The 15990-nt window shown below is 39.0% G+C and overlaps 1 protein-coding gene across 6 annotated transcripts in view; it reads right to left on the reverse strand.

The window, feature by feature from the left end:
* Nucleotides 1–795: 795 nt before the first annotated feature.
* cntn5 (contactin 5) overlaps nucleotides 796–15990 on the reverse strand; it is a 107587-nt gene continuing 92392 nt past the window's right edge. For all 6 annotated transcript variants that reach the window (XM_005455075.4, XM_005455079.4, XM_013274400.3 and 3 more), the window contains 9 exons: nucleotides 13863–14021; nucleotides 10931–11080; nucleotides 10194–10264; nucleotides 3793–4027; nucleotides 3592–3701; nucleotides 3297–3483; nucleotides 3021–3133; nucleotides 2177–2345; nucleotides 796–1712 (listed from right to left, as the gene is read on the reverse strand). In XM_005455075.4, coding sequence (XP_005455132.1) covers nucleotides 1609–1712; nucleotides 2177–2345; nucleotides 3021–3133; nucleotides 3297–3483; nucleotides 3592–3701; nucleotides 3793–4027; nucleotides 10194–10264; nucleotides 10931–11080; nucleotides 13863–14021 — 1298 coding nt within the window. In that variant the 3' untranslated portion in view covers nucleotides 796–1608. The remainder of the gene's footprint in view (nucleotides 1713–2176; nucleotides 2346–3020; nucleotides 3134–3296; nucleotides 3484–3591; nucleotides 3702–3792; nucleotides 4028–10193; nucleotides 10265–10930; nucleotides 11081–13862; nucleotides 14022–15990) is intronic.

Genomic DNA, 15990 nt, shown 5'->3' on the forward strand with positions numbered 1-15990 from the left:
CTTGTCTGAACCTGCGCGGGTGAGCCAGGTTACTCTGACTCTGTAATAGAGTCCACAGAGCTAGAGGCAGCAAAAGGTCGGTTCAGGCAAGAAGGCTTTAGGACTATAGATCTCCATACTAACATTAATTACACTTGAGGCAAATTCATTTGGATTTCTGCCCTGTAAGATAAGCTTTTACTGCAGACAAGGCAAGAGAGAAGCCCAGGAGGAAGGAGAGATACTCTTGATGCTGTCCTATTTGGCTCTGCAGAGTGTCTTTTATCACACAAAGTTTTGTGGCCTCTAATGCCATGCATGTGAAATTTAATCTACCCATATCTTACATGACACATGGCCAAGACTCCTTAAAATGCAAACCTGTGTGATAGCTCAGCGAGATTCTATATGATTTGAGTTTTAGCTTAAATATGTGAATGAATGGCCTGTTGTCCTGATGGAAGCAGTCATCAGAAGATGAGTATAGTGCAACCAATGGTCAGCAACAATACTCGAGCAGACAGAGGCAACGATGGGATGAATGCCAATCAAGACTTAACAGACCACACAAAATCTTTAAATCTTTTGTTGTCCAGTTTTGGTTTTTCTGTTTTCAGCTGGCAAGACCAGCACCTGATGTTGTAGTCCGTCTGCTTCAATGTTCGACCTTTTGTGTTGTTTCTGTGTTCAGAGATGGTTTTCTGGATACCTTGGGTGTAGCTAGTGGTTATTTGAGTTATTTCACGGACACACACGCATACACACCTATACGAACAGACATTCTTTTCTGAAAGTCAGAAATTCCAAAAACAATCATTTAAAAAATATACATCACATTTATTTGTACTGACACCAGGAGTCCGTACAGAGTTATCTTTGTCTATTAATGTGTTTGGGTACAGCATGTACCCAAACCACTGTTTCCTACTTCCATACATCCAACAGTTAACAAACTGTATCACCAAGCATTGCTTAATTGCTACCAAAAAACAGAGTTTGACATAGCTGACACACACCACTGTTTTTCTCTAAAGGTAACACAATGTACAAAAAGCAAGTCTGGAAATAGTAAGATTCTTGGTTCCATAAAAAAACGTTTTTCTCCTCAATGTGTGAATAAGAAAACAATGCACTTATCTCTACTGAGCCTCTGCTGCATTGCTTGTTAGGCAGCCAAGGGGTAAATTGATGCAGATAAGTAATGAAAAGAAACAGGTCGGCTGATCCCTGTATTACTACCACAGCAGCTTTCAAGGAATTGTTCATGCTCTGTAGAGCCCCGGAGCTGTAGGAGCCGTCTGGAAGTGGTTAGATGCCAGTCACTGAGAGGAACACATAATGTTAAATTAAGTGATTAAACAAATCTTTCCACATAATGTACACTACAGTACAACACTATTGTGATGTTGGAAAGAATGGCGCAACTCAAATGTCCGGGGCCTCAAAGAAAACTGTGGATTGAAAAGGAGGGACTCTGAAGAGCTGCATGTGAACTGGCAGAATCAAACCCCTTCAGCACACCTCAGGCCCTTTGAGATGGGTAAGGCCAAAGCAAGCAGGCAGTCAGAGAGAAAAAGGGAGCAGAAGACTGGTGGCTCCCTTCATGAAAGTGAGGACCCCACCGTGGCCTCACCAGGAAGCTGAAGGCACCAGAAGAACCAGGAGGATTGCAGTCCATGTTAGGCTCCGTGGCAGGCAGTGCACTGAGCACTGGTTGCTTTTTGCTCGGACACCTAAGGAAAGCAAGTGGGTGAGAGGAGAGTCAATACAAAGATGAATTCTTTTTTAATGCTAAATTATGTATTCAATATAGTGGTCTATATATTGGGAGTGTGTAGCTGCGTGGAAATAATCTTTTTCCTGAGCGATGGAAAATGAGTAGTGGAATATAGAGACAAAGAGGAAAACTGCAACTGCCTTTAAAATCTGGCTGGTCACACATAACACTGCAAAGTTTCGGTTCATTCTGTTGCTTAGAAGTTAATTGGCTGTGCAGGAGTAGGAAGGTTTGTGTGGGCGAGGTAATTAAAACAGTATTAGCCAAAGAAAACTTGGCCCGCTGAACAGCTGTGGTGACTAAATTAAGGGCAGGACATAAGATTGCTACAAAGAGAAAACAGCTTGTGCATAGAAATTGGATTTCAGAGGTCATGTAATGTGAGTGAGAAGAGAGGCAACTAACCAGCTTCCAACTTACCAGAGGAAGTGACAAGTCGAACTTGGGAGCTGACGGCTCCCTCTCCCCCTTCACTGAGCGCCCGCACCTCGATGACATAAGTGCCTCCCTCTGGCAGTGAGAGCATGGTTGAAGGGTTAATGGTTCTTGTCACCTGGTTGTGGCCTCTGCCCTCCTGTTTCAGTAACACCTGCATTACATATGCACATTGAAGGTTTACTTCACTTTTTTTTCATATATCACACTAAAAGTGCATTCAGACCCCTATGAAAGAAAAAATGGTCAAATAAGCTAAGTGTATTTGCAGATATATTCTTATTTGTTACAAGACTAGGTCAGTAGAAATGCTGCAAGCCAGTTTTTATTAGAAAGTAGCAGTTTGAATGTAAACCCTGCTGAAGGTAATGGTTAATTCATTACACATTAGAAACTCTTATAATACCTATTGCATTTATTTAGTTGTGGATCATAGGTCATTTTTCAATCTTTTCGAAAGGTATTATTTCTCTAAGATACAGTCGGGGAAATAATTATTTGATCCTAATAATTATTCAACTTTTATGTAATGTGTTTTTCTGTTTTTGTTGATATCCCGTCTCTCTCCATTAAAATGAAACTACCATAAACATTAAAGACTGTTTATTTCTTTGTAAGTTAGCAAACATACGCATTCAGCAGGGCATCAAATAATTATTTGTCACAGTGTAAAAACTATAAATACGGCTACTCATGTGGAGACAAGGAGAGTTTGAGATCAATCTTTAGCAAAATCAAGGATAGAATACTTTGAATGGGAACTTTTCCTCCCTGCATTAACAGTTTACTGGATTTTTTTTAACTGAACAATATAAGGATGGATCATTACCATGTACCCGATGACATCAGACTCATTGTCTTTTGCCTTCACTGGGTCCCAGCTTAAAGACACGTTGTTGCCCTCCTGAAGCCAGTGAAGGTTGGCTGGTGGCTGAGCAGGAGCTATGGATATAACACAACACCCAAAGTCCAAATTCAAAAAGACTTTAAAAGAGAGCTTCAGCCAACTAGGTCAATTACTACACTTTCTACAGGCAAGCAAACTTAACAAGTAGCCTGTATTCCATATATAGTATTATGAGATTAGTGTCAGTGCTGTACTCACGAGGTTTCCTGGTCTTGGCTGTGACAGCAGTACTGGCAGGACCTTGGCCAATGCTGTTGAAGCCTTTTACTGTAATGGCATACACACTGTTCCCCTCTAATCCTGTCAAGACCATCGATGTCTCATTTTTTACAGTTTGTTGTTTTTTTCCTGACTCCTCCAGCTCCATGTCCTTCCAGTAGCTGACCTGTTAATAGAAATTAAGGACGGAAAAATGCAAGAAGGCGAACGTTTTACAAAATGTCACATACCACAAGTGTGCAAAGAAACAATCACAGACATAATTTATACAAACCTCATATCCTCTTGGTTTTCCAGGACCAGGCGTGGGCGATTTCCAAGTCACTCTAATTTCTGAGGAAGAAATGCCGTAAGCTTTCACATCAGACGGCGCTTCCCTTGGCTCTGTAAAACAAGTCAAAACAGTGAAGATCTAATGGAGACAACAACTCCCCCTCTGCCTTTAAAATTCATACAACCATGAATATTAACTTACCCCCCTCAGCAGAGTGGATGATGACAACTTTGCTAAATGGCCCATCTCCCTTATTGTTGTACACACCAACCTTCACTTCAAAGGGGGTAAGAGGAGGGAAGGTCTCGTCCCTGTATTTGTACATCGTAGAGTCTGCGGAAGTCACCATCTTCTCCTTCCACCCTCGTGTCCCGTTGGCACGAAATGCAACAATATACCCAAAACCCTCACCATTTTGGAACTCCTCAGATACAGGCTGAAAACACAGAAAGAGGAGAATCAGTCACCATGGAGTGTATTTCACTGGTATAAGAATACAAAAGCAGCTCAGCAGCACTTAAACTCTTTGACTGAAAGTGCATCATTTGCACAATTTCCAATCTGGACAGCTTCATCAGTGAAAGCAAGGATCTCATTGAAGTTTTTCCTCTGCGGTAATCCCGTTTAACCAGCTTTCAATTTCCTACCCATTTACTGCAACTGTCTGCCAGTATTAATAAAGATGCAGTCAGTCTTGAGCAATGGAAACAAATCATATCTGGCTCAGTTGTGCCCATTATGTAGCTATTTATCTTTCCATGTCTGACAGGAGGATTTTGGGGACACCAGTTTCCAGTGATTATCTGTGGTTTTCCTGTAGTGGTGAAACTGGGAAGTGTCTTCCACAGCTGCTCTCTACTTAATCAAATCAAGTGCCAATTTATTAAGTGAGCTAGAATCTAATTAAAATATGAGCTGCAGGGATGAAATCTTTGGCTAAATTTAACAAATGACAAACACCTGTACACCTGTTTTTGGCAAAGAGTATGCAGCATTTGCTGTAATGTGTTGATTTGCATAAGCTTCAGAGTGATACAGTCCCCTGAAGGTATCACCCACATTAGCTGTCTAGTCTGTAGGGGGATTGCGCGGGAATAGAGATGTAGTTCACATTTCATTCGACAATGACCAAATCACCGTGACTGCCTAATTACAGGGATGATCAGTGGAAATGAATTAGCTTCCATCAAAATTATTCTCACGGCTGGCAATGATTCGAAAGAGATGCCAAGGAACACAGGTCTTTACAAAACAGCGTGAACAAATTAGCTAGTTAAGTTCAGAAAGACTTTGGGATGTGAGATAGTCACAGATAAGTGTGGACACAGTTTGAACTGAGGTAAGTCTTAAGGCTCAGTGATGGGGACTATGGAGGCATCACTAATGGTCCTCCCTTTGGCTACAAGTGTAAAAGCAGTCTCTCGCAGTCGCCTCTAATGAGATGGCTGAATGAAGCTGCAGAGACTGTTTAGTCATTCATCCTGCTTAATAACCCTGCCCACCATGGCTGTCCAGGCTCTGACAACTTTCCACAGATGATTGGAAAGGCGGAACTGCCATGCGCTCACATGCCCTGACTGCCAAAAAGGGCTAACATTCCTGCTCCGTCTCCTCTAATATCCATCTCCATTGATCACTGACAGAGTCTTGATTTATTTCCAAAAGCATTTAGCAGAAGCAAGAATAAATAGGGTAGAGCTAAAACTACTTAAAATGCCAAGAACCAGAAGGAGGCTACTGTATCAAAGTGAAGTGTCTCAGCATTGTGCTGCGATTCTCTCGAAAACTGACACACTTCCTGATGGGTGACCAATTCTTGTACCTCAAAATTGGCAGAGAGAAAATATAATTCTTGAAGAAGCACTTTAATTTTTCACTGTTGTAGGCTCACTACTTCACAACTGACTTGATCTGACTGGAAAAAATGCGTGAATGAAAACAAATGAGGAGACTGAATAATGTTCGCTCTCACTTTTATGCTGAGCCACTCGTGGAAGAAACTAATTCTTCAGATCATGGATGTGCGTGAGCGAAAGTCACAGCTATAAACCTTATGAGGAGAATCGTGAGCAAGAAATTGTTGTTTATAATTATTTAAATTCACGCATGGCTCATAAGGGCTCTTTATTAGGCATTTGTGTCGTACCAAGCATCAATCGTTATTTTATGAGCTTTAAGCGTCCCTCAACGTGGGGCGCTATGTTATTTATAAGATGGATGTCATTGTGCTATACTAGCCAAGCTAATGACACTCTTGAGTTATAAATAGGAAATGGTCTACCACCAAACAGCATCCCATCTGGAACGGACATTATCCCCCATAATGTGCCATGGAGGTGCACATCTCCTGATGTGAAGGTTATCTTCCCAGTGGCAGTTGGGCTCCCATACTTAATAACTACAAGAATAACTGTCAGTTGCCTCTACATCTGTTCACTGGTCCCCTGTTAATGTATCCTTCAACTGATCTCAATTGCAAATTCTCAGTTCTGCTCATAGCAATTCAGTAGCTGCATTGCCCTGAATCTGGCTGAGAGCCAGGCTGTCCACTTGGAAATGGTTCATGCTAATATCCCGCTTACTTGTTGTGAAACTTATTATATTTTCTACAACTATTGTAGCTTGAGATTACAAACAGATTTTCATAAACACCTCCGGATTTAGAGAGAATGACGCTGAGAGTCAAGGTTAATCTTTACTGCGCCTCTCTGGTGGGACCAAATTTTAAATTCAGTACATCTTAATCACTTGCCAGGCTGATGTAGCTCTGTGTAGTAAACGGCCCAGCTGGCCGTCTTTGAACCATGTCAGCAATTTTTGCAATTATCACCAAGTTGTGCCCTCTAATTTTAAGATGCGGGATGTTTAAGCAGATTTCAATATACTAAATTAGAACCTTGTTTAAAATGCAATGAGCTATGATCTTGAGCTAAAGCTCGGCCATTCTCAATAACAAGCTTGTAGTTTTTATCTCCCTGGTAATATCGCCACAGCTCCCAACACATCATGTATACGTGTTGAAATGCAGAGCCATTTATAACCACAACCTGCACATGTGCTGGAAATGACTGTAGACAGATGTTTAGTCTGTTATCTCGTGTATGTTCTGCCTTTGTACAACAGCCAGTTCAACGGTTGGTCCTGAGGAAAACTGTTCTGTCCCAGTGGACCAATGACTTTCCATATCTGAGTATAAATTCAATGAAAGTCAGAGAAAATCATCCAGTATATCACAGCAGATGGGTCTCCCACGTCTCTGTGTCTAAAATGGAAAAAGGTCACTTTGCCCTAATGATGAATGTTCACCTGAGCCCCTCACAACTCACATGGCATCCTATGTGATATACCCCCCTAGGAAAGGCAAGGGAGATAATGTGCATCTCCCTTGCCTTTCCTAACAAAAGGGTCAGTGCTGCCTTGGAGTTCAGTGCATCACCACCTGGGTTATTTTATCTTTGTTTCTACAGCTGAGGAACTTTCCAGTATGTGGTGCAGACTGCTGTGTTTGTTGGAAATGACAGCTGCAGTAAGTTACAGTAACAAAGAAGTAAAGAAATTCTTTTCAATCAGCAACACACCGAGGGCCCAAGCTTCAAGAACTTTTGAGTTTAGGGTGTGAAAAGTGCACTTTGGTCTGCTTTTGACCACCTACACCTGACACAGCTGATGAGAAAGAATTCTGTAGTGCTACAGCTTGTGTCATGGCCAGTATAGTTAAATGTGGTTTACCTCTTTGTTTCTGGTGCTCAATAAAAAATTAGATCATCTTACAGTCATGTCTTCTCTATGCAACAGTGCACAATTTTATTTGCTTTGCAAATCATTCCCACTGTAGTGCCACATGTAGAATGGAAGTAGAAATAAAAGTGTATTCTTATATAAAAAAAAATATATAACTTAGGGTTATCAAAATTTATTTTCTTCATTTTAGGAAAATTTTAACATTTTTTCCAAAACATCACTGCAATCAAGCATACAGACTATATATACACCTGGACTGTAATTAGAACTGCACACCTCCAGGTGTTACTGTGGCCAGACATGTTCAGAAGAAGATGGAGTGTGCAGCTGTTTTCCCTGGTTACCCGGTGTTGTGAATGGAAACACACGGGGGAAACTGACATGAATGGTTTGTTTTGAGGAAATTATCAGTGGAGAAATAATTTTTAACGGATCTACATTTTTTCAAGAGACTTCATGTGCGAACCCGTAACAATCTGTCAAGAACACGGCCGATTACTTACAGTAGAATAATTAATCAAAATGAAAAGGTTGGTGAACATAAAAAAACAGGTTTGGGTATTTTGCAACCGTCAGGTGTTTGATTAATAACTTTTGGAGTGAATGCCTGTATTTGTGGCTTGACATTGGGAAACACTGCTTGTTAGAAACTGTATAACGTGTACACACAGAAGGTGTAGTGGGCCAATAAAAGCAACAATGCCATGACAAGAAACTGTATGTGTTATTTTTGTGATGTGCTGAAAGTGGACAGATGAACAACGAATGAATAATTCAGGTTTCAGGAGCTTTGTATTTCACAAAAGGAAACCATAAAAACTTATGTGAACTCGACCCTTGCGCTCTCAGCAGGTAAGCCTTGATTGTGGGCAAAACACACTCATTTTTGACACCATTCTTGGTAGTTGGCCACTGTATCCACTCTATCAACTCATTATTGAGTTGTCTCCTGAAGTCACAAACAGCTAGAACTGATGAAGTAACCTCATTGTTTTCAAGTTCATCCTCCAACTTATGCCAACATGTAAATAGAGCCCTGCTGTTTATGAACTATGGCCTTTGCACACTGTCTACAGACATTTTAATTGTGGAAGTTTTAAGTGAGTAGAAAATGTCTAATGAGGTATATTTGTGCACTACATTTTCACTACAGTTTTCTCTGATACCTACAGTACTGTGATAAAGCTGAGTCACCCCTCATCTTGTTACCATTTTGCTTCCAAGAAGCCGGAATTTCTTGTAAAGTTAAGTGGTTTTTACTTTCAAAGTTTTTCTTTGGACATTGGCTGCTTTTTCCATCCTTTTTAGGCCCAGTCCTTGTATCTGAACATTTTAAGAGGAATGCTTTACTTTTTTGGTTAAGCACTGACCTATGTTGTGTTATATGACCTTATATATTCAACCACAGAAAAGTCAACTGACTCAAACGATAAACCAGTTCTGTGTCTACACATTCTGTAGCAAAAACAACATATCCATGTACGTTAGCACATTTCCAATTTTTCCAAGGAAAATATAAAGAAATGAGAGGTGACTCTCCACTTTTGCACAGTGCTGTATCCCAAACTTGGTTCTTACAAAAGGAAATGTAAAACCTTGTATTAGCAGGATAGTGTAATCACAGGTGCTATTAATTTGTTCTATACAAAAGTCACAACTTCTCTAAGATTTCATTTTATTTTTTCGAGCTGCTGAAACTTTTGTCTATGTGTTAATTAGATCTCACGCTGATGGTTCTGGGAATAGCATGACAATCAAATGCAAGTCCCTAAAAACACACCGAGCATTACTGCAGCTAGTCATCGCATCTCACCTCAAGTGAATGCAACTGACTGGAAACGAATGCAATCATCTGTGTATCGTGAAACTATCAGACCATTTCCTTCAAGCTTAGAACCACAAGGACTACCGTCATCCATCAACCATGCTTTATCCTCCTTAATAATGTCTGACAAGTATTCCCAGGAAGTGAAGTTTTTTAGGATGAGCAGCACATGCAGCTCATGTGATGGCAACATCTACATGATTATTAGATGATATGCATTTTTTCTTCTTCATAGTAGTCACTGTTAAACAGTGAATAAAGTCAGAAATGTAGTTTCAGTACTGATGTTTACAATAAACCTTCTTGCAGTGGGCTCGTTTTTACTCTCGGATTACATTACTGATTCTCATCGTGCTGTTTCAGACGCGTCTAGGCGATGATAAATTTCCTTACACAGAGTCCCATTATCACATTTTTAATCCTAGTGAGTAATACTTCCTCAAGTTAAATGATGAATATTTACAGGCTATAGATGTCTTCTTATGTTTACTCATGTAAATGATCCTAAAAATAATCATCATGATGTGCCTTTATGCATGTGGGTTTCCACTACCAGAGGCACTGCTTTGTTTTACAGGGTCACAGGAGAGAACGAGAGACACTATTTTATGAATCCAGAGAATAAAAGTAAACTCGGAGATAAGATAATAAAAACGGTATTAATATTTCTAAATCCTTTTGGGGTTACATTTATCATCAGGGTAACTTTGACTTGCACTGATTATTGCAGTCATTATTCCTTCTTCTTCTATCTTCAATCTGGCCTCAAGACATTGACAAGCTTTTTTATAAGATTCTGTAAAAACAAGAGTATGTTTATATATTTAGCATCTTGAATTTCAAAGAAAAACTCTTCTATATGTTATTTATATGCTATATCTACTAATCATTATACGGTCTCAGAGGAATTCCAATGTTTGGATCTTGTGCTCGTGAGAAGTATTATTTTTAATTTAAGGGATTTGCCTTTAACACATTTAATTCAATCGTTTTTTTGCACATTGTCAAACTTGAGTGAATTGGACAGAAAACCTACCTCCCACGAGATGACCAGTTCATGTCTGCGCCCATTTCCTCCACTAACGTTTGATGGTGCCACTGATGGGACTGTGGAAAACAGAGAGGTTAACACTGACTACAAAATCTCCTTTTTTTAAACTATAGTCAAAGCATCAGAAAACAGCAAAAACTACCTTATTTGGTGGCTATGCCTTCACTGAAACATGTCAATCAAAGTGAGGGCTATTGTAGGTTTCCAGTGCTGTGTTTTGAACTGGAACCTATTTGTTGACATTTAGATCACGTATTGTAACTTTGGGATGGATTACTACAACTGTGTGTAGATACAGCAATTAGTCTGTTAATTACGCTGAAGAGATGGGACAGATTAAATAAGCCACTTTGAAATGACCACTGACCTTTATAATTATTGCATTTTGTAGACGGAAAATGAGCAGTTAGTGAAGCAGCACAGTGAATTTTTGCTCACCGTAAATGCTATATTCTGCTGTGTTGTTGCCTCAGGGCTTTAAAAGCCTGGCTGCTTTTACAGAAACACTAGACTTGTTGAAATTCACACAAGCAGCTTACTTTCAACGTCCTCCCCAATTAAAATAGAGTACATAAACAGTGGGAATACAACATGGTTCTGAAGTGGCATATGGGGGCAACAGCTAAGCTCTCCAACAGCAATAAGTTATCAACTGGATTTGAATTGACTATAATAAATATAATTGTGCTCTTACAGCTGATGTCTGTCAAAATCTGTATTACCTGCTTCTTTAGTTCTAACTCCTCTCGAAGGTGCACTAGGATCTCCGGTCCCAATTGCATTGGTGGCCACCACTCTAAATTCATATTCCACCCAGGGGTTGAGCTCCACAGCCATGGCTGACTCCATGTCTCCTGTCACTGGCTCTGGGTCTGCACACAAGAGTATTTCCTGTGTGTTTATTTATTCAGAACAACGTTGCAGCTATAGCACTTCAGTTTTCCTTATGTACAGTATATAATAGGTAAGTACCCTAAGTGCCAGCTTAGCGCTTTAAAGGTGTTTGCAGAAAGCACATTGAATAAATCAGTAAGGTATCATATACCTTTTACAAAATCCTCTCTAAAGAATAGCATAGCTTGCAATAAACAGAAATAAAATGCAACCAGGAGAGGCCAGAGGTTTTTTATGGCCAAACAATCAAAGGTTTTGACTTCAATCATGCAACTAAGCAGGTGTTTCACTGTGAAAAGCCACTGAAAGAGGCAAGAAGTGGCACAGATCTGGAAGAGCAACACAGCCTGGATTGTGGCCTACAGACATTTTTTTACAAAGCCTGATGACAAAGTCTACATATGACAACATACTGTGCATAACATGTCTTAAATCTAATCCTGTCAAACTGTAGGGTGACATAAAAAAGGTCACAGTTTATGCCTGTGTGCAAAATCTGAGTGATGGGAGATTTTAACCTGCCTTTCAGTCAAAAGCTAGTGTGAACTGAGCCTACAAAAGATGTCTTTGTTCTTATGGACTGTACAGCTTATTTATCATCCTCACAGATTCACTGTGACTTGTTATATTTTCACACCAGGTGGTGACGTTACACAATTTGCTTTAAAGGTGATACATGGCATTTCGATGCATGAACAACAGCTTAAAAGTGAAGGTGATTTCAATTTTTGCAGTTTCAGCAGAACAAACCAATGCAATTAAATTACATCCTCAGACTAAAGGAAAAAAAAATCTGATTTTATGAATGTATTTAGAATAGAATTACAAGGAGATAATGCAACTAATCTAGTTGCTTCAGCACTGCCATAATCAAGCGTTGTCAATATTGATCCTGCAATAACAAACAAACATTGACTGAAAGCATATCCATGTCACAAATGAACCAGAGGTCTCTAAAGCAGTTGAGCTTACACTCTTATCATTCACGGCGGCTCACAATGAGATCACTCTGTCAAGCAGGCTGCTCTCCAAACATGAGCTGATAACTCTGTTTGTAAGGAGTAGGAGCTAAAAACCCAATCCCCTTCATGCTAATCTTAACAAGTTCAACACTGACAATATATCAGAGAGACCTAATTGTGCTTTATCAAATTAAATGTAGTTGAACAGACATGATGTGAGAGGAGGGTATACAAAGTATGATTTATATATCTGTGGGGATGAATCATTATCACACCTTAAACTCTGCTATAATTATCACACGCCATATTAAGATGGATTACACACGATGCTTAGCAAGCCTTCATCCTTTAATGCTAAGTGATAGTGATTGATGGCTATTCCATGTAGTTACAGAAGAAAAGGATTCCTTTGTAAGCAGTGAAAGTGCGTTTTTTACTAAATGAACATAGATCGATTTTATAATTCAAGCCCAAAAGGTTAATTTCCTACTTACTGCTGACATGACACTGACTAAAATTCACACCAGTGACATTTGATATGTGCTCAAATTACTTTCTGCTGAGCACCTCTGAACAATAGCTGAATTCAACTAGAAAATGACAGAAAACTGTGTTTCACGTTCTTTATTAAGACCGACTAGCTGTCGCACTACAGCACCAGCCTCAAAGACTGAAACAAACGGGCGCATCAGCCACATCTCCTCCTTCGCTTAGTGTCTGCAGCAAGATGAAGTGACTCTTGCTTAACACGCACAAGGTAAGGAGCAAAATGAAGTTACCCTTTTGAGAACAGTGTATGAGTGCAAGAGGGAAGGAAAATATGTTGTATTAGTTAAGTGTTCTTATTTATACTTGTACTACTGTACAACTACTTGGTAAGAGAGTATTTTTTTAAAGCCATAAGCATTGTTGGGATATGACAGTGCTGTTTTGTTGGAAACTGCAGTTTCAAAAATTAGTCAATTCCAACAGACTCTCATTTTACCTTTACTGGAAAAAAATAAGCATGTTTACAACTTGACATAAATGATTCCCATAGTTAATTTTAGCCTAAGACAACTTCATAGATATCGACTTTTAACATATCTTCTTGTAATTTGTTTAATTGTACAATTATACATGACAAGAGCATTTTTAAATCCTTTTAAAATTCAAAAAATTTAAATATTTAATGTTACAGTTAGCTAAAAATGCACTTGCTAACCAGGTTATCTAGAAACAAATTCACCAACTTCCAAGGTGGAAGGAGAAAAGCACTAAGCCTGAAGGGATCAAACTTGAACACAGACAGTAAGCAGTCGTACACAGTTGTAAAGGTAAGTTCATCTGCATATTCATGACTCACACGGACAAGCAGATAAACTAGAACTAAAATACGGACGAGAGAAACTCGGACTGCACTGGAGTGACTTCATTCTCTGTTAGGCATAGCCTTCATTCAAACACTTGAATGAATGAAACAGTGAATACGATCAATTTGCTTCTTATTTATCCTATCCTATCTTATCCTATCCTATTCCTACTGTTAAAAATCTCACATGTCACAGGGCATCAGAGAGCAATGTTTTCATAGTTTGTTCTATACCAACTGTTTAAAATGAGGAATTCAAACTTTAATATAAGTAAGAGAAAATTGCCAAAGAAAATTGTATTTGTTTCTCTTGAAAACAATAACTTTGATCTAGTTGGATTGATTCTCTATCTTGGTATAGAACTTTGGGCAGGATTACGACCTTTGTATATATCCTCACATTAACCTCCCAGATCTACAGGCTGCAATTTGCTCCTTATTGATTACCTGTTTTGACAGTTTGCCAACCTAATGAAAATGGGCTTCGGGCCTGTATATTATAAGTGCTGATAGGGCTGTGGTTGTCGACGCCACGTGTCCATGACAGAGTGGCTGTGGTGTCTGTGATCTCCTCCACTATCACCACTCCAGGTGGTCCGGGGGGGCCTGGTGGAAGAAAAAGGAGACACAGATTAAACATGTTTGAAAGTTTGAAAGAAAAATGCTTCTGAAATGGCCACGGAAAAAAGGAAAAAACAAAAATCAATCATCAATCTTTGCTGCTGTTTGAATCAATTTTTAAGCTGGCCCATTGTGATGTTTTCATTATGGGCTGTTACAATTAGATACACTAATGGATGCAACTGCGGAAGCATTAGGAGGGAGATGCAGCTGTGCGCGTATGGTGACAAAACCAGCTCCCTGTTGTAATCTTTACACAAACAGACACCAGACAAGAACACAACATACTAAACTGACTAAAGTGAAGCAGCATGCAGGTTGACACAGATTCATTGCCAAGGATTTGATGCTGATTAAGGGATAGTGATGCTTCTTTTTTTTTAATTTTGGAGGGAATTTGCCAGTTTTGCTCAGCGTGACTGGATGGTAGGCCTTCCTCTGTTTTAATACAGCTGAACATATGTTTACCTAAGTCTTCAGAGGTAAATGTATACTGCAACTAAAGCAAACATCTAAGGACTCTAGAGGGAACAGCTGTAAATGAAAAAGCAAGCAGGTGGCGCGCTCAGTGAAAATCAATCTACTATGTCCCCCCAAAAGTGCCCATGAGAAAGCTACACTGCAAGGGCCATTTTTTTTGCACTGTGGGATCCAAATAATTACTGTCATAGGCGTCTATCTGGAATGTTTGCCAGTGTTTGGGCAGTGAATGAGTTGATTTCTATTAGCTACAGCTGGTTAGCAGCTTAAGCTTTGACAGGTATTAGACAACTTACTGTTTATTTTATGTCCTTTCTTATTAATAATATATGGTATTTAACTGTCGTATCTGTAGATGATGCAGATGCTTAAAACAACAATTTCAATTGTAGATGTTTTGTATCTTGGAAACAAAAATATTTTCATTATATATATATAAAAAACTGAAGTCTGCATGCAAATAACTACATCAACTCAAAATTAATGTGAAAGATGCATACTGGCCATTGCCAGTGAAAAATACCATTCTTTTTGCAGATGTGCAGTTGACAAGACAAATATCCACGTGATGTCCGGGGGATGCATTAGTGCTTCTCTACCATGTTTTATATTTTTTGTTATTAACTAATGCATTTCTTTTTGTTTTGTCAGCTGTAATGAAAACATATTAAACTGTGGCTCATAACTAGGGGTGCATATTAAATCACATATTTTACATACTCTGCTAATAATAGCACAGATAATAATTCATTTCCAGGGAGCTGTGTTGCAAATCACACACCCCTTTTTCATCCCAAGTTACCTGTCTGATTGTTCACCATAGGTTTTCTAATAAAAGTGAAAAATGCACAATGTCAAATGAAAAAAAAAAAGAAGTAAAACAACGATAAACAAAACTTTTTTTGTTGGTGGGTTTTAGTGGAGTTTCTGTTCATAGTTCTCCCTTAGTAACTTTCTTTCAAACTAACTCCCCTCTGATTGGCTGGCTGTATACCTGAGATGACCATATTAATGACACAGCATCCATACTTAGTGACATCTTTACATATAAGAGTAGTAATTATTTTTTTAGCTGAAGGTTAAAAGGATGACTTCATTATTTGAAATTGTAAGTTTTTAATATTATCATCAACCATTGTAATTGTTTTATATGAGAGAAAATGAAACACATTCAAGGTTTCTTTAAACCCCAACACTAACAGTTTGAGTCTACCTGCACAGTATTCCAGTGACTATCACCAACTACTGATATTAAAGTATTGCCCAGTTATAATGCAGACAATTAAAAGGCAAACTTGACATAGATTTGCTTTCATTATAAATATTCCTGCCATCTCCCATGAAAACTCCTCAGGCAATGAGGCTTAAATAGTGTCACTCATAAAATGATGATTAGCCTGACAATGTGTTAATGTGTCATTACAACAGTCAAAAAAAACAAAAAGCCCAGAACTTGCATGGGCAATTTTCAGCA

This window comes from Oreochromis niloticus, linkage group LG14 (genome assembly GCF_001858045.2).
Source record: "Oreochromis niloticus isolate F11D_XX linkage group LG14, O_niloticus_UMD_NMBU, whole genome shotgun sequence".
Classification (NCBI taxonomy): domain Eukaryota; kingdom Metazoa; phylum Chordata; class Actinopteri; order Cichliformes; family Cichlidae; genus Oreochromis; species Oreochromis niloticus.